The 21,767-nt window shown below is 37.6% G+C and overlaps 5 protein-coding genes across 10 annotated transcripts; 3 read left to right on the top strand and 2 right to left on the bottom strand.

Moving 5' to 3' along the window:
• Positions 1–319: 319 nt before the first annotated feature.
• On the top strand, positions 320–7,259 carry crfb12 (cytokine receptor family member B12). 3 transcript variants are annotated; one of them, XM_043239380.1, is made up of 10 exons: positions 320–456; positions 3,131–3,211; positions 3,355–3,524; positions 3,807–3,913; positions 4,143–4,272; positions 4,349–4,533; positions 4,649–4,797; positions 4,893–5,040; positions 5,479–5,618; positions 5,933–7,259. In XM_043239380.1, the coding sequence occupies exons 4-10, from the start codon at positions 3,853–3,855 to the stop codon at positions 6,521–6,523; spliced, it is 1,404 nt and encodes a 467-aa protein (XP_043095315.1). In that variant the 5' UTR covers positions 320–456; positions 3,131–3,211; positions 3,355–3,524; positions 3,807–3,852; the 3' UTR covers positions 6,524–7,259. The 3 variants fall into 3 exon arrangements, with proteins under 3 accessions (XP_043095315.1, XP_043095316.1, XP_043095317.1); XM_043239381.1 differs by lacking the exons at positions 320–456; positions 3,131–3,211 and having other exon boundaries at positions 3,269–3,524; positions 3,760–3,913; XM_043239382.1 differs by lacking the exons at positions 320–456; positions 3,131–3,211 and having other exon boundaries at positions 3,269–3,524; positions 5,936–7,259.
• Positions 7,260–7,679: 420 nt separating this feature from the next.
• On the bottom strand, positions 7,680–13,452 carry bicdl2 (BICD family like cargo adaptor 2). Of its 4 annotated transcripts, none has more exons than XM_043239384.1 (10): positions 13,340–13,452; positions 12,058–12,434; positions 10,710–10,925; positions 10,356–10,472; positions 10,053–10,199; positions 9,037–9,183; positions 8,764–8,838; positions 8,594–8,676; positions 8,308–8,422; positions 7,680–8,066 (listed from the first exon to the last, which is right to left on the bottom strand). In XM_043239384.1, exons 2-10 carry the CDS (start codon positions 12,319–12,321, stop codon positions 7,896–7,898), a joined length of 1,335 nt encoding a protein of 444 aa, XP_043095319.1. In that variant the 5' UTR covers positions 12,322–12,434; positions 13,340–13,452; the 3' UTR covers positions 7,680–7,895. The 4 variants fall into 4 exon arrangements, with proteins under 4 accessions (XP_043095319.1, XP_043095318.1, XP_043095320.1 ...); XM_043239383.1 differs by having other exon boundaries at positions 12,058–12,608; positions 13,340–13,411; XM_043239385.1 differs by lacking the exon at positions 13,340–13,452 and adding an exon at positions 12,658–13,316.
• Positions 13,453–13,610: 158 nt separating this feature from the next.
• Positions 13,611–16,177, top strand: mia (MIA SH3 domain containing). Its single transcript, XM_043239457.1, has 4 exons — positions 13,611–15,187; positions 15,497–15,630; positions 15,757–15,867; positions 15,958–16,177. Exons 1-4 carry the CDS (start codon positions 15,058–15,060, stop codon positions 15,979–15,981), a joined length of 399 nt encoding a protein of 132 aa, XP_043095392.1. The 5' UTR covers positions 13,611–15,057; the 3' UTR covers positions 15,982–16,177.
• A 136-nt stretch (positions 16,178–16,313) lies between these two features.
• On the top strand, positions 16,314–18,182 carry c5h11orf1 (chromosome 5 C11orf1 homolog). Its single transcript, XM_043239445.1, has 3 exons — positions 16,314–17,036; positions 17,712–17,781; positions 17,905–18,182. Exons 1-3 carry the CDS (start codon positions 16,764–16,766, stop codon positions 18,090–18,092), a joined length of 531 nt encoding a protein of 176 aa, XP_043095380.1. The 5' UTR covers positions 16,314–16,763; the 3' UTR covers positions 18,093–18,182.
• Positions 18,183–18,318: 136 nt separating this feature from the next.
• cryabb (crystallin, alpha B, b) lies at positions 18,319–21,716 on the bottom strand. The gene is made up of 3 exons (XM_043239446.1): positions 21,381–21,716; positions 20,382–20,504; positions 18,319–20,109 (listed from the first exon to the last, which is right to left on the bottom strand). The coding sequence occupies exons 1-3, from the start codon at positions 21,561–21,563 to the stop codon at positions 19,906–19,908; spliced, it is 510 nt and encodes a 169-aa protein (XP_043095381.1). The 5' UTR covers positions 21,564–21,716; the 3' UTR covers positions 18,319–19,905.
• Positions 21,717–21,767: the final 51 nt, after the last annotated feature.

The following is a 21,767-nucleotide window of genomic DNA, read 5'->3' on the forward strand; positions in this document are numbered from 1 at the left end:
GAAAAAGACAGGGAATGTGCCCTCTGTGTTGGTTCCATCTTGTATGAAGGATTTTACTCTTTTGACCCCAAAGTAACCTGAGGTGTATATTCAAAGATTATCTTATGAAGAAGATTCCAACTTCAACTGCAACTGTTGGAGGAGACCACACGGAAGAATATATCGTTTCAACTTCATGGGACTTCTTTATTAAAGATTTATTTTTTGTAGCAAACTCCACATATAATTCACTCTTAAATCAAGCCAGACATATTGAAGATTAGCAAAGAGACGAACGATTTACGAAGTATCTTCCCCTCATTCTTTTCCCTGCCTGAAGACTCTCCTTGAGAATTGGACTCAAAGACGGAAGGAAACACAAGTGACCGTGTGAACTGTATAATGATGCATTATGCATGAAATCTTACAGGACTTCTTTTTTCAGAGCCGTTGAGCCACTGGTTCACAGGAATGCAGGTATGAGTAAAGCCTGCACTATTTCAGTTCAAGAGTGAGAACCCTAAATGCCCTACAGTAACACAACTGATACCCCGTTCAAATCAAGTGGACTGAATAAAGTGGGCAATTAAAGGGTCAGTTCACCCCAAAGTTTTGTCACTGATTACTCACCCTCGTGTTTTTGCAAACCCCTAAGAACTTCGTTCAGCTCAAGATATTTCTTTAATGAAATCAGAGAGCTGTATGACCCTTCATAGACAGCAATACAACTGAAATCATCCCAGGTCCAGAAAGGCAGTAAATACATCAGTAAAACAGTCCCTGTGACATCAGTGAATCAAGTTCAGTTTTGAGACGCAAGGGGAATTTTTTTGTGCAAAGAAAATAAAAATAACAATAAAAGTTTGTCTGGGGGTAAAGCGCACACATGAACATAATTTGATTTACTGATGGGTTCACTACGTTTCTGGACCTGGGATCATTTCAGTTGTATTGCTGTGTATGGAGGGTCTGCTCCGATTTCATCAAAAGTATCTTAATCTTAAGATCTTACGGCTCGAAGGTGAGTATTTAATGACCGAATTTTCATTTTGGAGTGAACTAACCCTTTAAAGGCTTTATTTTTTCAATAGAGAAAATTTGAAGAGAGAAAATAATTGTGTAATAATGTGTGAATGGTCTCATACGTAAAGGTAAAGGTTTATTTTTGGCGCTGCATACACAGAAGACGGTTACATCCCTGACGCAAGTTTAAATACGTCTTTAAGAGCTGTTCACTTTGGTTCTGTGCATACGGCATGTTATTTTGTTAAATGCATTTGTCACTAAATTAAAGTTGTAAAATGCAGTTGTCATTCCTCGTAAATTACTGTTTATACTCAAGAAAAACAAGCACTTAGGTGAAGTAACGATTGAAACTTGACGGTTGCCGTTTGTATGCTGGCCATGGGATTGAGACTGTTGGGCTGATCTGTCTTTTATGTACTGGGGTTGATTTTTATTAAAACTGACAGATTTAAACTTTTTCATTTTTGTTATATAAAAGACACATTCACTCATTTTGGAAACCTTCACCGTGCTCTCATCGTTTATTTTTGCTACGTTTCAAATACCACGACAGCATCCCAGGCTCTGAAGTGTTGTAGGCACTTTTGGCTTCATTGGTCAAACACTGATAAAAGCTGCTGTAAATAAAGCAGTGCGTACATGGATGTGTTCTGTCGGTTTTCTCAAGCACCTGTCTTAACAGTTAAATGGTATGATACAGGAATAAATTTGATGTTTGAGGAATTTTGAGTCTTCATCAGAAACTCTATCATGGATACAGGATCATAAAAAAAAAAAAGAAGTGTTTACCGAAGGCTGTAGAAATGAGTAGGTGATTCAACCTCAAACACTTATATAAGATATACAGGCACATGCAACGTTTCTGTATCCTTACATATTATAAGGATACTGTATTCCCAACAAATATTGTTAAAGGGAACGCTGTTGTCCAAACAATAAAATCTTCAACGCTCCCATTCCCTTTCACTCCATCCTCAATAGTCTTTTGCCTAGACAGCTCGTCAAGTCCAGTCAAGTCTCCTTTATTTCTATTTTTATATTTCTATTTCTATACAATCCAGATTATTTCAAAGCAGCTTCATAGTAAAAATAGCACAATCAGTTGTGGAAACGTACTTATGCAGATTATTAAGGTTCTAAAAGACGATAACATTAACAGCGTCAAGTAAATTGTTAGATTCTGAGAGACGGCATCACACAACTTCACTAACCAGTGTGACTTGATTTCTATCATACGTGCACAAAAGCTCTTATTGAGAGGCGTTGGTGATCAGTGTTTGGGCTCTTGAATCGTGAACCTTTAATTAGCTGTTTATTTCACACCATTTTTATAGCAAAGAAAAGCCAACCTAATCTATGATCAGATTGTACTGTTTATTCTTTTATGAAATCTGCAATATATTACTAATACTATTAAATTGCACCACTGATACTATAATAATTATTCTGATGCTATCAATAATTAAACATTCCTGAGCACAATATGCACAAATAAAAGTTTGAATTATGGCGAAACATCAACACGCACAGACATCAGCAGTCAACCATCAAAAACCTCTCCATGCTGCAGATGCATGCTAGGAATGCTTGCGCTGCAGCATACTTTTCTGATAGTCACTGATTCTTGATGTCTGTGTTGTGTCTAAATGTTGAGGACAAACTAAAGAAAACAGTTTGTTTTTAATTAACTAATTTAACTAATTTAGGAGCCAGTGAATGACCAGTCTCTGTGTGTCTAACACTTACTGTTAATCAGTTTTCACCTTTAAAATCACAGTAATCTTTACAGTGATACTCGTGCCTATGGCCAAAATATTAAAGTAAATTAATAGTAAATTAACATAAAAACCAAATTAAGTGCATTTACTGGAAGTGCAGAAAATTCTGGAAAATTAGATAAAACACAAAATGTTGGAGGAACACGAGTAATATTTTATTTATTGGAATTGCAGTTATTTCACATGCAAGACATTTAAAATAAGCTTGTCGAAACCAATATTTACAAAAAAAAAAATTGTATTTTGTATAATAACATTGTTTGTTCACGTCCTGAAGCTTCTGCATACTATGTTCAAGCTGTTCATAACAACATGACTACCTTTATCATTTATTGTGTTTGTAACAGGTGCAGGCTGGGTGTCAATTGATGAGGAAGATCAACAAGATTCCTTCCTGAAGACTGGAACAACCTGTTTTCATGTTCCAGGTAAAAGGGGAGGGGCTTAATACCAAATACACCTTTAGATCAGTAAAGAAGTCTGGACTTGTTTGATATGTTATCAGTGCAAACCTGCAAAGAGTTCTTCTGTGTACTGTAGAATATTTAGACGGATAAATGTTGTTTCTTAGTCTTTTTAAGGTTGCTTGGAAACTCAAGACATGAGGGTGTTCTCCGTAGTGAACGAGTGACGCACTGACAGGAGGCGTATTTGACTTAAACCCAATCTCAGTATGTAAGACAGTTCTGCTGTCTTCAGAACTAATGTTTCATTTATAGAAATGGATATGACTCCAGCGTGGTGAGTATGGCTTGAACTATCTATAATTAGTAACCGAGGCTTATGCTGAACACACACTGATTTCATTTTAATTGATTTCCCCTTTTGGTATTGTAATAATTCTATTATTTTAGTTGTAAACTCGTTCTGGCCCTTTAAGTCAAATTTTGTTTACGCCAAACTATTCGTGCTATTTTGCATATTTCTATTTATGTAATACTGTTCTACATTTTTATTCCTCCAAACCTCATGTTAGATATTATCTGGGGTCTGTTGTAATCGTACGGCCTAACGTTCTTGCAGATAAAGGATAAACTTCCAGCCTTTTCTGACATGCTTTAATGACACGATGACCCACTTCCTAGCCTGCACGCTCACTGTGCTTCAGATATGCCTAACGCCAGCTAAAGGTAGTGTACTCTTTTTTTTTTCTGCATCTGAACTGTGATTTGAAAGTTGCTTAGATGTAGGGCAGATATGTAATGCAAATGGTAACCTTCCCTTTTAATCCCACAATGCAAACATATAATATATCAGTTTACATGTGTGTGTGTGGGTGTATTTTTCATCCTGTTATTATTTATATTTAGCTGGTATTGTTGTTAATGCCACAAATGTTTTTTTTTCCTCTTTTTTTAGCAATTCTTTCTCCTCCAAGGAATCTGACTGTGGGATTATTGGATTTTAAAGCTACAGCCGAATGGCTTCCTCCTGAAGGAAATCCTCCTGAAACCAGATACACCTTGGAGTTTATAGCAGCACAAAAAATGTACGTACAGCCATTCGGGGAGGGGAAATAATAAAATGAAACGCTAAATTAATTTGCAACTCATTTTTTTGGGTAGGTCCGGAGGAAAGTGGAATGGCGCTCCACAATGCAGTAACACAGCCGTACCGAAATGCGAACTGACTTTTGATGGGCAACCTAACGAGCTTCATTGGAATTATTTTGTGAGGGTCAAGGCAACATTTAAAGGGATGAGCTCCAACTGGACAACCGCTTCAAAGACTTTCCAGCCATACGGAGACAGTAAGCTCAAACATATTACATGTATTTCAGAATGGATGTAATGTTTCGGTCAGCAAAGCTAAGTAATGTTCTTCTGAAATGGCTGTGTTTGACTTTCTGTTGAATTATTCTGTAGCACGCTTGAGTCCCCCAAACGTAAAAGTCTCAACTGAACAAAAGTCCATTAAAATTAATTTTAGCCACTGGCTGGAATTAAAGCCAGAGGTCAAACCACTGGAATACCTGCTGTACCTTTTTGAGAGCAGTCCTGCAGGGGAATTAAAGGTAAGCGCATGAAATCTTTGTCATGTTCAATCACTGAATATTACAATGAAATTTATACGTGCACAACTGCATTAATGATTTTCTTGTTGTTGTAGTTTTTAGCACTGAGATCAACCTCTGAATCTCCCTACGTTTTCCATGGAGTGCCATCTGGCAAGAATTATTGTGTTAGTGTTTCTGCCAGTCATCAAAAAGCATCTAAGAGCAGTAACTTTAACACCACCAACTGTGTATTTCTATTAGGTAATATTTTTATTCGTATACCGTTTAGAGTGCTTACATAATTATAGAGAGAGAGAAAAAGAGAGTAAAAATGTTTAATGTAACTATAGAATTCTATTTTAAATACAGTACATGTTCTTTCTCTAGCTTTCTGTACATGAAAGGATATATCACAATTTCAACAAAACTAAAAAGTAGCACTTTTGTGACATTTCTGAAAGTTTCTTGAGCAGCAAATCTGCATATTATTAATTCTGAAGGACCACGTGACACCAAAGATTGAAGTAATGATGCTGAAACGTCAGCTTTGCATCACAGGAATTAATTACATTTTAAAATAGAGAACTAATACTGTCTTTACTGCTCTATTTCCGATCAATCAGATGTAGCATTGGTGAGCATACTTTCAACATTGCGACTTTATTACAGCGATATTCTTTTTATGTTTTTATGTCTTAGACTCCACCAGAAGCTTTGTGCTGGTGGTGTGCATTGCGGCCATGCTGCTGATTATTTTTTCAACTGGGTTTTTTCTGTCTTTTGGTTGGCTTTACCACATGAGGCTTCAAATCAAGAATCTCCGCATTCCAAAACCTTTGGTATGTTCTTCAGCACTTGTTGAAGTTCATGAAGCTTTGTGTATGCCCTACATTTGTCCTTGCCTTTATCAGTTGTTATATTGAAATAATTTTTGTGAATATACTTAGGTTTTTCTTGCAACATGAGCATTTTGTGAGCCACCTTATCGATTAATAATAATTAATAAGATGCAACAGTTCATTATTAATGTTAGCTAACGCTTTAACTAAAATGATCTAATGGAAGCTTGTAAAATGACTCCAAATAAATAAATGCAATGCATAGTAGAGGTTTACTATCCTTTACAGTAATACCGTGTTTGTATGTCCTTTAGCAGATTGATATTGCAATATATAAGATGGTCCTAAAACCAACCTCTGAGGTATCCCAGCCAATTACAGTGACCACACCAAAAAAAGAAATGCACGCAGAGAGAAGTTTTGCTTCATCGGAGGAAGACTGCAAGGACGACCCTAAGTATCATTCCAGAGAAATCCTTGCATCCATCGCCAGTGCCAACCCACCAGAGCCAGACGAGGAGGCTGAGGCATCAAATCAGTATGACAAGTACACACTAGCTAATGAATTAGAAGATAGCGAAGAAAATGAAATATATGAAACGGATGATGACTGCGTGCATCCAGGTAGTGAATCTGAATCGGGATCTATCTGTGCTAATACTTCACACAATTCAAGATCATCAGAAATACTGCAAATGGTTCATGTGAACATGTACTTAAAGTCGGAAATGGATAGCAATTATGCAGAAGAAACCCTTTCCTGTTCATCTGGCAGTGACTATAAAAGAGAAGTGCTTGCTGGAGAGGAGGAGGATAGCTTCTTCCTGCCTGGTTCTAACTCAGAGAGTGGCTATGAACCAAGACAAAGTATTATGAACTTCTGTGAATCTACAGAGGGATTATGAATCTCCAAACTACGAAGGCCCTCAGAGAGGATCTACATGTTCTGAGCCCACTAAAGGTGGAGTCTGCAACCAAATTCAAGCAAAAAAGTATCCACCTTTCACCTGAGCCATGCAAAACTATGTGTAAAATTACAGAATATCTATAACATGAGGAAATAACACTTGGTACAGAAGCAAGATCTGGGGTTTGTTATGGAGAGAACCATCCGTTTAATATTTTCTTTTATCTCAGTAGCACTTACCGTTTTCTTCTGCAAGAACTCATAAGAACTCCTGCACCAGGAACGCTTGGGTCTTCCAGAAATTATGATCCATTTAAGTTCTCAAGCTGAATTCTGTATGGTCAAGCAATTGCCTAGTTGAGGTACTATATAAGTGGGTCAGGTTGAGCACAGTTTGAACAATGGAAGCGTGCCTACTTCAGGAATAAGCTGGAGCTACACATTCTGCAGCATGTCGTTATAATGCAACCCGCCACAGGACTAGCTATCTGTCCGCTCAGACACTTTAATAATGGACTCCAGGTGCTACATGAAGCAATGCAGTGCAATAGCTGGCCGACTTGAAAAATTATTCTTGTGTATTTTATGTCATGCAAAATACATACCATAATTATAAAATTATATTTTAAGCAAAATTGGGATATAAGACCACTGTAGTGAAAATATAATTATGATAATATAATATGATATCATTGATATATATATATATATATATATATATATATATATATATATATATATATATATATATATATATACATATACATATATATATGTAGTGTGCCAAAATATTTATTTCTGAATTATTTTACACAAAAAACTGTACTTTTTTATATTTTTTATATATTTTTATTTTCACGCTGCATCCTATCATATGTATGTCAGTAACACACTTTCTATTACAAAATGGTGCTACATTATATAATTAAAGATTTTGTTATCATCATGGGTTAGTATGTACATTGGGGGATCGTCTTGTATTTGAAAATATTTACAGTCTGAGAGTGTGAATGTTTTCAGTTTACATGAAATGTTACTGACTGTAATGCTGCACAATGCCTTCCTGAACAATGCCTTTAATGGTGCTAAAGAAACCATTTCTTTTATGGTTTAAGAATGATTTACCCCTCCTATAAAAGAGACGAAACACAGTACACATGCTATACATTTATTTTTATGCTGATGAAGTTGCAAATAAATACTGAAAAACATAAATATGCGTAGTGCCACTATGGAGTACATTCTTTCTACTCTTTTTCTATTTACACATTTGGGTGATTTTAATGATTACTTGACATTTGTAGAAAAAGTGAGAAATCTCTCATTTTTGTATTCTCTATTCTTCTTGTCCCTTCTTATTTGTCTTCCGGTCAGTCTCCGCCAAAAAGAGAAGAGAAAAACCCTTTTCTTCCATCTTCGCCACGTACACGAAGTGATTTGGTGGTGCGAGTGCCTCTTTGAAGGCCCGTCTGTTCTTGGTCCATTTCCTTTTCTTTTTGTTGAAGTTGAACCTGATGACATATCACTAGACGCATGTCCTCCTGGAAAAGAAATTTGCTGGTCAGTGAAAGGAATTTTTACATTTTCTCTATATAATGAATGCTTATTAATAAACACACGCAACATTTACAATGATACAGTAAGTGTTCTATATAGTGCGTCACTGAGTTATCTAAAAGGGTCCTAAAACTAACCCCTGAGGAACTCCTGCTACACTGAAAACAACTACACTGTAAAAAAAGTACTTCCTGTAGTAGTACTGGAGGACTGGAAGTTACTAACCTGCCAAGACTCAACTTCCTGAGATAGTGCCACCTTGTGTCTGATAGTGTTCAGGAGCTGCTGGTTGAGCGCGTCACGTTCTTGTCGGGCCAAAATGGTCTCTTCTTCCAAGGCACTATGGGTAATAAGGAAAAAAGACAGCTTTAATCTACCCTCAGACTATTATGCAAATTATTCCCATTCATCACATATCGTTAGCTTATCTCTTTATCGCTGGCAAAATATAAATACGACACGCAGAGAAGAACAAGGTAGACGTTGAAAGGCCTTTTGATCCAGTTCTCACCTGTATGTAGGTTTGCCAGGACTGTTACGAAATGGCTTCACCTCCTCCCTCAGCACTTTTAATTCAGTTTCTCTAGACTGTAGCTGATAAAAGAACAAAACATTGCATATCACCCCAGATGAAGATAGTCAGTCTGTATGCATGCTACTGTGAGGTATTATGTAACTAACCTGTTTCTGTAAACTCTGAATTTCTTTTTCTTTTTCTTGCAGAATGGCTGAATGGGCCAAAATGGTTTCTTTGGCCTGTTTGAGATCAAAATGAAAACAATCAGTCAGCAGAAAATGTCTTTAGAAAAAAGCTGTGCGAGGAGGAAAATAAAAACTCACATACTTAAAACCCAAAGTTTGATAATCGATTTACGTCACTACCAGTGTAGTAATTATTTGCTAAGTTGAAGCATGCACACCTATCTTTTTGACTAAGCAGGGGTTGAGCGCTACCTGGGACTGCTGGATCTCACTCTGAAGAGACATGGGGAAGCAGGTAGCCTCCCCCAGACTGGCCTCTTCTCCCAGGGCTTGAACCCTCTGCTGCAGGGTTCGGTTGACCGTGCGCAGCTGAAACACTGTGCTGTGTTCCTGTTCCAGCTGTGAAAGAGCCAGAGACATCCAGACTGAAACTCTCTAGGGATGGATGGACTCTGACCAGCTGAACCTGAACCCTAGTCTGCCAAATGTAAAGTTCTCGTACTATTTAGGACCAACAGTGTGCAAGATTAGATTTAGTTCGGCTCAAATCATAGCACTTTGAAAATAGTATGTCACGGTGATCATATGGCACATTATATTTAGTGTATTTTCAAAGTGTGCATCTCTTGCCTTGATGTCTTTCAGAACAGAATTGTCTGTTTTGCTTTTTTTTTTTTTTTTTAAGTAAACAAAACAGTGTGGGTATATAATTATTATTTTTATATTTATTTGTAATATATTGTATATACACAATATTGGATTGTATATATTGTTTAAATGTAATAAAACTTACTTTAATAAATTTAAAAATGCAAAGAAAGAAGCTGCTAGAAGCCACAAGTCTATTAATTGTTAAGGTCAGTCAGTTTAGCAATCAGACACATCTTCTGTATTTCTAACTGATTTATTTGGTAACAAATAACTCTACTGATTCTTTTAAACAATTTAGATTGTTTTACAATGTGTACAATTTTGTGTTATATAGGTGCTTATTTTATTATCAGTTATGCTGCTCAATATTTTTTGTGTAACACTGATGCATTTTTCAGGGTATTAATAGTTAATATTTCGTAATATAAATTTGGTAATGTGTCATTCTTTCTAGTGGACTAAAAAAGTGTGAAATGGACTTCCCCACAGTTCCCTGGTGCAGCTTCACGTCACTAAATGCTACAAATCAGTAGGGTGTAAATTTAATCTATACAGTATTTACATGACATATCCATCCTACATAGAGATTAGCTCCTCATCTGCCACATCTTCCTCACCTCAGTTTCTTTATCTTTCAGACTGGTCTGTAGCTCGATCACCCTCTCTCTCAATCCATCCCTCTCAGATCTCAGCCGGTGGTTGTCTTCTTGAGTTGACTTCAGTCTTTCGTCCATATGAGTACAGCGCTCTTTCATAACCCTGTTCTGTGATACAGGATCAGCAGTAAACGATACCGGACAAAACCAGAAACTCAGCATACGGTTATGTCTTTGATTATTCTGCTATAAATCAGCTGATAATGTCCAAATATCAGAATTGGCCTGGCTGTACTTTAGATGACTTTAGCTTTGCGTCTGTACCTCTGCTTGCAGACTGTCCAGTCTAGCAGAGCTTATGGATTTGCTAAAACTTGTATCCTCCATTTCTTCTCTCAAAGAACGAAGCTCAGTACGCAAAGTATGCTCTAAGGCCACTGCCTGGGAAAAAAAAAAGGGAGAGAAAGGTTTAGATGTAGTCAAATATCATTTCCAGGTTCTGAGATCAGACAGGTACCTAAACCTGCTGATCTTCATTCCAGCCCTGTATACAACTGTATCAGAATTACTACGTCACTAGACATGTTTGCCCACATCCATCTGGATGCCTCTGAAAGGTTTTGCAAGAAGCTGTAAAAAAAACAGGAAGCCGGGGACTTAAAGTTTCTGATCGTTCACCTCTGCCAGCTGCTCCACAAGTTTTTGGTTGTGGTTGGAGAGTTGAGTCAGTTGCTCGCTCTCCTCACGACGCCGGTCGCGACTCTGAACGTGTTTTTGCTCCAACTGTGCACGCAATGCTGTGATGTCAGCCTGAAGTTCTGCTTCCCGCTGACCCGCCTCGAGGTCCCCCACCTCCAGACGTCGCTGCAGCATGTGTTTATCCTGCTGCATAGCCTGTTGGACAAAGACAAACAGACTCTGTCAGTAATTCACACACTTTTATAAGAGTTCTTTAATCATGGTAACGGGTTTGATTTTAAACTAGACATGGTAAAATGTTTATTTTGACAATTGTTTTGGAAGGTGGTGTAATGTGTATAAAGTAGTAGGTTCTATCATTATGTTATGAAATGTCATTATAAATTACAATAACTCTTCCAAAATATTTTAAATGCAATTTATTAACAGTCATTACTTCAGTCGCATGGTCCTTTAGAAATTATTTTGCTGCTTAATATCATTGTTGAAAACATTGCACTGCTGATCAGTGCTGCTTAATATTACTGTGCAATATTATTGTGATTTCGATTTTATATTTTTTCAGGATGAACATTCGTTTGAAATAAAATCTTTACTATAATTTTGGATCAATTAATGAATCCTTAAGTATTCATTTTAATCTTAAACATAAAAAAAAACGAAAAATGAATGGCGGTGTAAATCTAATTAATAAAAACTTTTAAAAATGTTTCTTCCATTGCAACAATCAATAAGGCATTAAAGTAAAACTGGCATTGGCCATTGGCTACATGGTTTTAGTTTTAGACGTTTAATGGCTTTTGATTTAGATAAATGTTTTAATTTTGCAGTGTTTTGCAATGCATTTTTTTATTGTGATAAATGTTTTATATGTAGTTATTATTTATAAAAGTTTAGATTGTGGTGAATCAAAACAATATTGTATAAACATAACCATGTTACTTTACAAATGTAAATGTTCACAACAAGAAGAATCAAGATAACTATATTAGAACACAATAATGTTCTGTTTATGAAAAGCATGCATTGCAGTTACTAATATATATATATATATATATATATATATATATATATATATATATATTATAACTGTCTGATGCTTTAAATGCTTGAGTATGTTCAAGTCGGGTGAGTTCTGATTCAGTTAATGTTTTTTATTTTATTTTTGATTCTAGTACTACCGTTCCTCTGTGTTGTTATAGTGATGTGGATCATTGCTATTCTCAAAGAATTGGAATAATTAGTAAAAATGTATAGTTAACATTTGTGTTGTGAACAAGCCTTTACAGAGACTCCATCGCATCTGAGCACTCATTTTCATTCATACCTCCATCTCCCTGTCCATCTGAGCTATCTGAGCAGCCAGCTCCTCGTTTTTCTCCAGCAAAGCTTGGCCCACCTCAGCAGCCAAGATCAGGTCCTTTTCCAGCAACGTAGGACTGCTGTCATCCTGAGGTGAGGCGAGGAGATCATCTGCTCCCATTGTAGGAGCCATGATCCGGTGACCGGAGGAGGAGTGAGACGAAGAGAAGGGGAAGAAAGAATCCTCCAGGATGGGAGAGGGTAGGTTCTCCTTCTTGGATGAAAACATTGGTCCGTCTCTCAAGTTCACGGCTAAGCAGGACCCCAAGTAACCGTCCTGACAGATCAAAAGCTGCTACGCTGCATCCTTCCCAGTCTGAATGTCCAATGCTGTAGTCTACACTGGTTTTCAAAAAAAAATACAAAACGAAGAGGTGTCAGGTTGTGCGTATCCTTCGAAAGATGATCAACCCTTGTGTGTGTCACATGTAGGGTGTACTGAGGCTGTTCCTCCAAGGGTGGAATCAGCAGTCAATTTATTGTTTGCTGTATCTCGAGTCGTCCTCATAAATCTCCCTATGGACAGAAACGTGTTGAAACAGGTGACAATTGTGTTGGAACTCACCCTGAAAATTATGACACAAAGCTGGCAGGTGTTTTCATTTATATTATCTAATCCTCCTGGACTGTAAAGAGCTTGGATTTCATCCCTGTGCGATGCGTGTATCCAAACACATCATTATCCATTTCTACCTTTGGGAATTTCTATTGTCGTCTAGTAGCTTCTTTTGTGAACATGACCAACATAACAAAGTTTCAGCGTTTCTCTCACATTCCAGTAGTCATTCAAGACTCCTCAGTCGCCTAGTGACTACACCCCTTACAATTGGCTAAACAGGTTTTAAAGGGCACAGGTAACTAAGACATAGGTGACCTCCTTAATTTGACCACTATTTAAATTTAGCATAGCTGTAAAGTGTTTCCTTGGAATAAAACAGGAAATGCTTTCCTGTCTGTGGATCATAATGGAGGAAACCCAGGCAATGTAAACCAGAACCTCTAGCTAAAGTGTTTGTTAATAACATGATGTGGTTTTTTAATGGCATTGAAACTGTTGAATCATCTACATTAGTCTAACGTAGTGTAAATAAAACAGCCCAAATTGTCCGTATCAACTTGACTGTAAATAAACGCTAAATTAAAAGACTTACGAACTTGAATGTTTTACATTCAGTAAGAAAGCGCCTGTTAGTAGCATTCGTGCTCCTATTGACTATTTAGAACAAGTAACGCTTTGTTTTTCCTACCTGGGAAGTTCCTGCTCCAAACTTAGCATGAAAGGTGACAGGGAGGTACTACTGGTCGCCTTGGAAGCGCCGCGGTAAAGCTAATTAAGCCACACCTTCCCGTTGCGTCATCAATGCAGTGGGAGGAGCCCAAACGCACGAAGGCGATGACGTCAGGCGTCCAGGTGAGATCCAGTCACCGATTTAACATGAAGCGTCGATTTATTAAATTACAAAAGCTCGTAAATGTAAACATGGACAATTAAATCCTTGTTTTGAATTTTAAAGGCAGAAGTTCAACAAAGCAAAAACGTTGTGAAATTTAAAAAATAAGAAAGCTGTAGAATTAATTTTTGCAAACATTAGTTTTAAATAACGCATAAAACAGGTTGTATTTTTATTTATTCAAACGTATCTTCTGGCTGTAATTGTTAATATTTAATAATCTATTAATTAAAACAACAGCAACTGGCCTATAATTCATTTATTTGACAATTTATTGCTTGTATGCCTTTGATTCCCTTTTTCTTTTTTTCTTTCTGGTCTTCCTCATTTACTTTTTATCATTTTTTTCTGAAATCAATAAGCTGTATACTTAGACCTGTCATCGAATAAAACCTTTTTAATGTCTGTAAACAGATGGATAATAAATTCCCTTCCGCTGATTATAAAATGAAAAAAATTATTTGCCTTTCTCATAAACATTACTTTGAACTTTAGTGCCTTATTTTAGTTTTTTATCGAAATAAAAAATAAACATACGTTTAAAAAAACATTTTAACCTTTTGCCGCTCTCTATTTTTCTCTCTTAATTCTTTATTTAAAGCCTTGAAGAATTCGCCCCACGTGTTAAAGAAATGGCACAACAAAGGATTGTGCTCATTAAAACTTTCACAAAACTTAAATTAATTACATTTTTATAATTCTCTCTGCATAGGTAGGTAAAGTTTCATCATTTTCACAGTGTCAGATGTTATACAGACCCCCATAAAATTTCTCACCATGAAAGAACCCGTTCAGGGGCTGCCGACTTCTAGCAGACAGAAAGCTATCTCCTGATAGATAACTGGAGATCACAATTTCGCTTAGTACTGGATTTGCAATGTACAGTTATTTATTTAATTATTCGTTTCTTTGGACTGTTTGTGACATTTCAAGGTGATCCAAATATGGAAGTGGCTCAGAGAGACCATAAGGAGTCCTCTGAAGCAAAGTGAGAGTTGATTTTTGCTGCCGTGAAAGGACGACTTGTTCTACCCCTGGCTAAGGCCTCGGCCTCGGGAACTAGGTGCTGTGGGACCTGTGGCCTGGCTGTGCCGCTTACCGTGGTAATAACGAACTGTGTGTAGATTCACATACGATTCTATCTACACAAGCGCGGGTCTGTGAAACTCGCAGCGGCACTTCCTGTTTTCTCGACTAGACCCTGAATGAAGCTTGTTACAGCTGGACAAGAAACGCGAGAAAAAACCTACCAAAATAAAAAGGAATTTTGAAAAAAGTAGTCAGTGGATCACATACTAGATAATTGTGTTTGCAATTGGTTTTCTTTAACGGTAAAAATCTAATTTCATTAATTGTGCTCTATATAAGTAAACACACTTCGTTGGTGTGTCACCGCAATTTTTTCCTATTATTAATATTTGGATTATATTTGTGAAAATGGGAGGAGCTTGGCCTCAACATGCCCTTCCCCCTCGAGCTTTAGTCCTGTCACAGAATCAGAGGCACGCACAGAGATGGAGAAACACCGTGCTAACTGGACCCTTCTCCTGCTGCTGTGTGGCCTCCTGCCTCTGAACACTCAGGCCGGCAGACAGATGCCCAAACTCTCAGACAAGAAGCTATGCGCCGATTCAGAGTGTAGCCGTGAGTAATGCAAACCAGACGATTTAACTTTCATATATTTATTTTTTGATGCCGCATTTCAACATGAGTCACTCTGTAAGCTCTTCAAAACATTAACACTAGATAGCATCAGAACACTATTTAATTAAAGGTTCATTTCGATTCTTACTAAAGCATTATTTATTCAAAAGTTGGAATTATTATTTAGCTAACAATGATGGTTAAAGTCATGAATTTGTTACAGTCTATTTTTATTTCTAAAAGAGGTTGGTTTTCACTAGTTGACCAACAACATGAACCTGATTTTTTCCCCCTTATATATATGCACAGATCCCATTCTCATCGCTAAAGCTCTGCAGGATTATTACCCACAAGACTGTCGCTTCATTCACATCCACCAAGGCCAGTCTGTCTACGTGTATGCCATGCTGAAAGACCGCGGGAACCTCTTCTGGGCTGGCAGTGTAAGTATCTACTGTATTATGAAATCTTTCAAGATTTTCTTGGTGTTGAAAAAGCGTGCAGAATCAATTGCTTTCCCCTCTGACAATGATGTCACAAAGCGTAACCGCAGATAACTGTTTGTGAAGGTTCAAGGGTCATATTATGGAGACCAAGAAGCTCGTCTGGGATATTTCCCCAGCAGTGTTGTTGAAGAGACGCACGCCTTAATGCCCGCCGAGGTTGAGGTCAAGACAGATGTGTGTATCTCAGTCTTACGATAATCAAAAACAAACTGATGCAAATGTGTGTAACTTAAAAGTGTAATTATATTCTTTTTTGCTTTTCAGAAATGGGACTTTTACTGCTACTAGGACCGTGTGCCGTCTCGGCTGGAACATACACATGATTTTTGATTCCACTCTGCACTTTATTAGCTGCATTTAATTATTTCTAGCAGGCGACTCAACTTAAAGATTAGGCACTGTTCATTATAGGAGAGTGACTGTAGACTGTAAATGCTTGTTGATGCAATAGTTTGAATAAAGCCGAGCTGCTGCTACTCTTGCACGCGATCGTTGTTTCTATCACGTGGTGTGTTTGGCAAGAAAGGTTTTGAATGAAAACTAAAGGGGAAATCAATGACTACTCAAGCGTCTTTATCATCTTCACCTGACTTCAGCAGCAGATATTCGCTTTCCGGCCGAGTTGCGTCACGCGCGTCTCCATGGAGACCAACGACAGCTCGACGCTCGCCTTCTTCTAATAAGGTGAGCGCGCGTTCACAATCAATTAAAATAAAATTAAACTTCAAACTAGGTAAAAAAAATTAATAAATAAAGGGCTGTACTTGTATGGCAGACTATCACAAATGTATTTAAATGTATGTGGTCTAAATTCAAATTCAATGTCCGTTGAGAACGACTGCATAATTATTAGCCTGTTATTTAGCCTAAGCAAAAATAAGACTATAAAAACAGTTGTAAAATTGCCGGACAACGGATTACATTGGTTGCCAACTATAATAGCAAGTCAACTAATTACTTTTGGAGGAAAAACAATTTCATTGGTTAATTTTAACAAAATATCGAAATATTAATCTGGCATTTTGTATGTCGTTGCGGCTGCATTTTATAAAAACTAATGCGCGTTCTTCATGACAGAAAAGCAGCATAGCGGCGTTATGGCCAGTAAAGGCAAGGATTTTTCTTGGTGGACAGACGCCCCTCATTTTCAGCACATGCTTCGGGCGTCTGGGCAAGCTGAGGTCTGGTGCGATCCTACCGACGAGGCTAAATTTCGTCAGTATGGTTGGCGATGTTCAACTAATGAAGACTCTTACTCAAACGCCACCCTCATTGGTAACTGGTCAGAAGAGAGGTCTGATAGTCGCCGTGCTGTGGCGTTACGACGCCCTCTTCCGCATCAGGTTGGTAGTGTTCAGTAGTGTTCGGCGCTTTGAGAAAACGGCCACATTTAAATCACATTTAACTTGTTTGAACTTCATTGCGTTAGAAGGATCTTTGCGGTAATTTCATAGCAGTATGCATTGATTTTTAGTTAATTAAGTGTCCAGCCCAGTATTTACAGGTGCAGTACATGCACAACATGTTCTACTAACATCTGTTAATCTCTTGTTTTAAGCCTATTTTAATGTTTTGCTTTAAAAGTGTGCTAGTGCTATCTTTCTTTGAATTAAATGTGACCCTAAATGGAGCATAAAACCAGTCATAAGTAGCAAATGAATATTTGTAGCAGTAGCCAACAATAAATCAAAAGTATTTATGTGCATTTTTCTTTCACATTTTGTAAGTTTCCTACTGTAACTATATAAAAACTTTGATTAGTAATATCTTTGCTAAGAACGTAATCTGGACTATTATAAAGGTGATTTTCTACATATATAGATTTATTTTTATTCTATCATTATGATTATTAATTCATTTATTTTTGTTGTTGTTATTGTTGTATCGGCCAAATGCTGTCATTGTCATTTATTCAGTTTTCAAATGTACAATATGACCCTATGACATATAGTTATATAATGCAGTGACATTCATGCATTTTTAAGTGTCTTAATAGAGAAATGTGCTATTCCTCACAGTTCTCTCACTACTTTGAAACCACATATCATTCCAGCTACAAGAAAGACAGCGTTCGGCCGATTTACGCAAGTATGTATTCCTTTAAATAACTTAATTTAGAGACATTTTATTAATTAGCTCATTAAATGTTTTTGAATTACACAAATTATTTATGCTTACAGTATAAGAAACCTTATACTTCCACTTTATCAGTCCCGAAGAGAGAGTCAAGAAGCTTCCCCGGCCACCAACCGGAGCTGGACCCTCCAGGAACGAACTGTGTGCCAAACTCCTGCTACAGACTGGACTTTAAAGGCCCACAACATAGAGAAGAAACAGTTCAGGGCCTCGGCGCAGGGCTGGAGCAGAAACAAACTGAAGCCTTTGGCAGAGAAACTTGACTCCTAAAAATGACATGAACTTCAGCAGCCTCCGACTCGCTTCCGTGAGTGAATCATTGTCAAATATTGACTAAAACTATTCAAATATCTTGCAGTGAGAAGAAAATGTACCCATGTCGATTGATTTTCCTACGTGATGAGGTTAGATTATTTTGCTTCTCGGTTATGTTGCGCTGTAGTGCATTGCTTGTTCAAAAGTACAGTAAAGTAAGTGAGGTCACGCTGGTTTGAAAGGCTGAAGTGTTTATTGATAACTGTTTAATGCCGTTAATGAGTTAATTCAGCGCTTCAGCTGTGATTAAAGAGGAACGTAAAGCGCAAAGCCATGTTTTGAAGTTCTCCTTTTCTCTTACACCTCCCAGTGGGGGTAATGCACCGGGCCTTTGCTTTAGCGTAGTGGTGAGGAAACCAGGATATTTTTCATCCATCTCTGTCGGAACCTGCTTATGTTGCTTTTCCACATCAAAAAAGGACTGATTTAGTTTGATATTAGCAGCTTTACCATTGTTGAATAAGTGAGCCATTGCTAAGATACCGAATAGTCTCAGTGAACAATAGAAATTCTTGGCACTTATTCACATGCACAAACGTCTCACCTCACATCTCCCTCTCGGAAATAACGTTAAAATATCATTCGGTAAATATCACGGGAGACCTTTGACCTACGCAGCATGCTTGCGTGAATACACTTGCTTTAACATGCTTCAGTTTTCATGGATTGTTGCATTAAACAGCAGTTCTGCAGCTTCACCGTGAATTAACTGCGTTATTTTATTTTTATAATATTTATTTGAAAGGTGTTCATAACCCCCTTTATCCTTACGATCTAAAGCCCTCCTGCTGCTATTGTCATGTAAGTTAAAATATGGCGTATTGGCATAAGCATAAATTCAAGCAATGCAGTGCGTAAATGAGCCTTTAACCAATCAAAAACTGGATCGATGTTCACAAATCTTGTCAAAACGATAAAATCCCAAATCCCTCACTGCGTCCTCTGGTCCCAAATCCATCATTAATATCTAAATAAACTTCATTTTTCAAACCAAAAACAAACAATTTTAACACATTCAGGATGCACAACAACAGAAGAAACACTTTACAGCAAGGTTCTATTTGTTAACAGTAGTTATTTATAGCATATACTAACAATGAAAACTGGTTAATGGTTAATATGAATTTTTAACATCAAGTGTCGTATCTGTTAATAATATTTAATGCACCAGAGCCAACATGAAATAACAATAAAGTTGTATTTTTATTTATTAATTTGAACAAATATGAATAAATACTGTATGAAATATATTGTTCATGTAAATCTATGCATTAAGTACGGTAGCTAATAAGACCTTATTGTAAAGTGTTCCCGTTTTTCGGACTCTCCACGCCATTAAAATTCAGAGACCGTGGCATTTTTTGCTATTTGATCCGCCTTGACACAATGGCCCATTTTTGCCTGTTTGACTTTGTAAAAAAATACTCCTACACTCAAATACTTTGTCTTGCCGTCAAGGCCGCACGACATACAAAAGCCCCTTTGTGTGGTGGCATCGCCAGAAAACAATACTTTATTGTAAAAGTGTATTTCTAGGAAAATCCTTTAGGTAACATTCATCATTTAGAGAGAGATTGTGTTTACAGCTAGTTCGAAGCTGATGGAGTTTTCAAGCTAATAACTGTTTCTTCCCTAGCCGCTGTAGCAAAGACAACACGAGTTTTGGCCTGTCAGGAAACGCCGGGCTAATAAATGATTCCCTTGCAGTGAAGCACAGTGGGACAGGGTGACACAAAGTTGAAACATGGAAGTCTAGCAGCTTTACTTCTTCTGAGACCCAGCCACGGCGGGTTTGTCGTCACGGCTGATGGGAATGGTGCGCTCCGGGCCGTCTGTCTGCTTGCGCGGGGCTATCACTGACAGAACGCCATCGGAAGACAGGGAGGAAGTGACGGACGCTGGATCCACACCAGCAGGGACACGGTATTTTCTTAGAAACTCCCGTGAGACAAAACCGTGATCATCCTGCGAGGAAAACACGGTGGATTTTGAACGGCAAAGGTTTGGGTAGGTGTTGGGTTAGACCCTGGTGAAAAACCAGCATATGTTGATTAGGTATATGTTTAGCTGGTCTTTAGGTGGTCATGAGCTGGTTTAAGCTGGTCACGTGCCGGTCCTGTGCAACCTACTCAGGACCAGCTCGAACCAGCTCCCATGCTTCAAAACGTACCTAACCAGCATACGCTGACGTATTTCAACAAGGCAGTGTTCAGTGTTTATGCATTGTGAGTCGCTACCTGACGGTCCTCATGTTTGGCATGAATTTCAATGAAATCTCCATTGATTTTCACGGACAGCTCCTCTGGTTTAAAGTGTTTGACATCCAGATTTAGTGAGAAACGGTCCTTTTCCATTTTCATCTAAGAAAATGAATGACATATATTTAATCAAATATTCACGATCAGCACCTGAAGTTCAAAATAATCATTCATTCATTTCAGGCGTTTCGATTTTTTTTCGAAACATCATCCTGCAGACAAGATAGTTTTCATTACTGTATACTATAGTTAAGATATAATTTATTTTCTATTTTATATATATATATATATATATATATATATATATATATATATATATATATATATTTTTTTTTTTTTTACGTTACAATTTCCTGTTGTCTCGATACAAACTCCTAATAGCTATATAAATACGTTTCACTTTTTATATGCAAAATATTTGTCTTTTGATTCTAAGGTCAAATATATTATTTAATTTTTTTGATTCGGTTATGTTTTTTGTTGGTTTGTTTTCATCAAAACAGAGCTGCTATACTACCCTATGGCTTATTAAAGATAGTGCTAGGCAGAACTCAATCAAAGCCATCGTCATGGAATAAATGCTTAAAATATTTATCCACTGGGATCATAGTTTAGAAATCGGTTCACACTAGCGCAGCTGCCGTTAGGAAAAAAATGGTTCTAGCTATCTAACTCCAGACAAAATTTTCAATTTCTTAAAACTCTTTCAACTTAAAACAACTATAAAAATAATAAATGACATATTTTTACAAGTGTCTTTGAGATACTTGGTCTTGATTGGTTAAAACATTATGTCCACTATACTGTTAACAATGGCTTTTATTAACTGTAAAGTGGGGAAAACTATTATAAATTAAAGCCCTTTAGGTTTAATACGAGTTTAATGCTTTAAGCTCCTGTTCACCCAGCTTGTTTTCAGACAGCGACTAATGCAGATATTACAAACCGCAACGTTGACATAAATCACTAAAAACTGACCTCAGAAAGTCCGCTGTCCGCCCAGCTCGGCCAGCGTAAAAAGGAAGGTCGCGGGTAGTACGGCGAGGGAATCATGTCGGCCTCAGAGATGGGATCCCCAAAGTGCTGGTCAAAGATCCGGCTGGGAAAGAAGGATGGCCAGAAGGAGCGCCGGAACCAGGGATGCTGAATGGCGATGTCCATTTTGCGTCTGGGCCTTAGCAGCGCTCAGAAAACTGTCGTCTCTTCTGCTGGCGCACTTAAATAGAGCAACACCGACGGCCCCTGGCAGACTAGTCAGCTGTGGATCTTTCTGGAATAATGATGTAAACTGTTTGCCTGCCTTTGCCTCTTTCACTTCGGCCCTCCCACTGTCCTCCGCTTGCTGCCCTGTCCCCTCTTCCAACC

The sequence above is a fragment of the Puntigrus tetrazona genome, chromosome 5 (assembly GCF_018831695.1).
Source record: "Puntigrus tetrazona isolate hp1 chromosome 5, ASM1883169v1, whole genome shotgun sequence".
In the NCBI taxonomy this organism is placed as follows: Eukaryota; Metazoa; Chordata; class Actinopteri; order Cypriniformes; family Cyprinidae; genus Puntigrus; species Puntigrus tetrazona.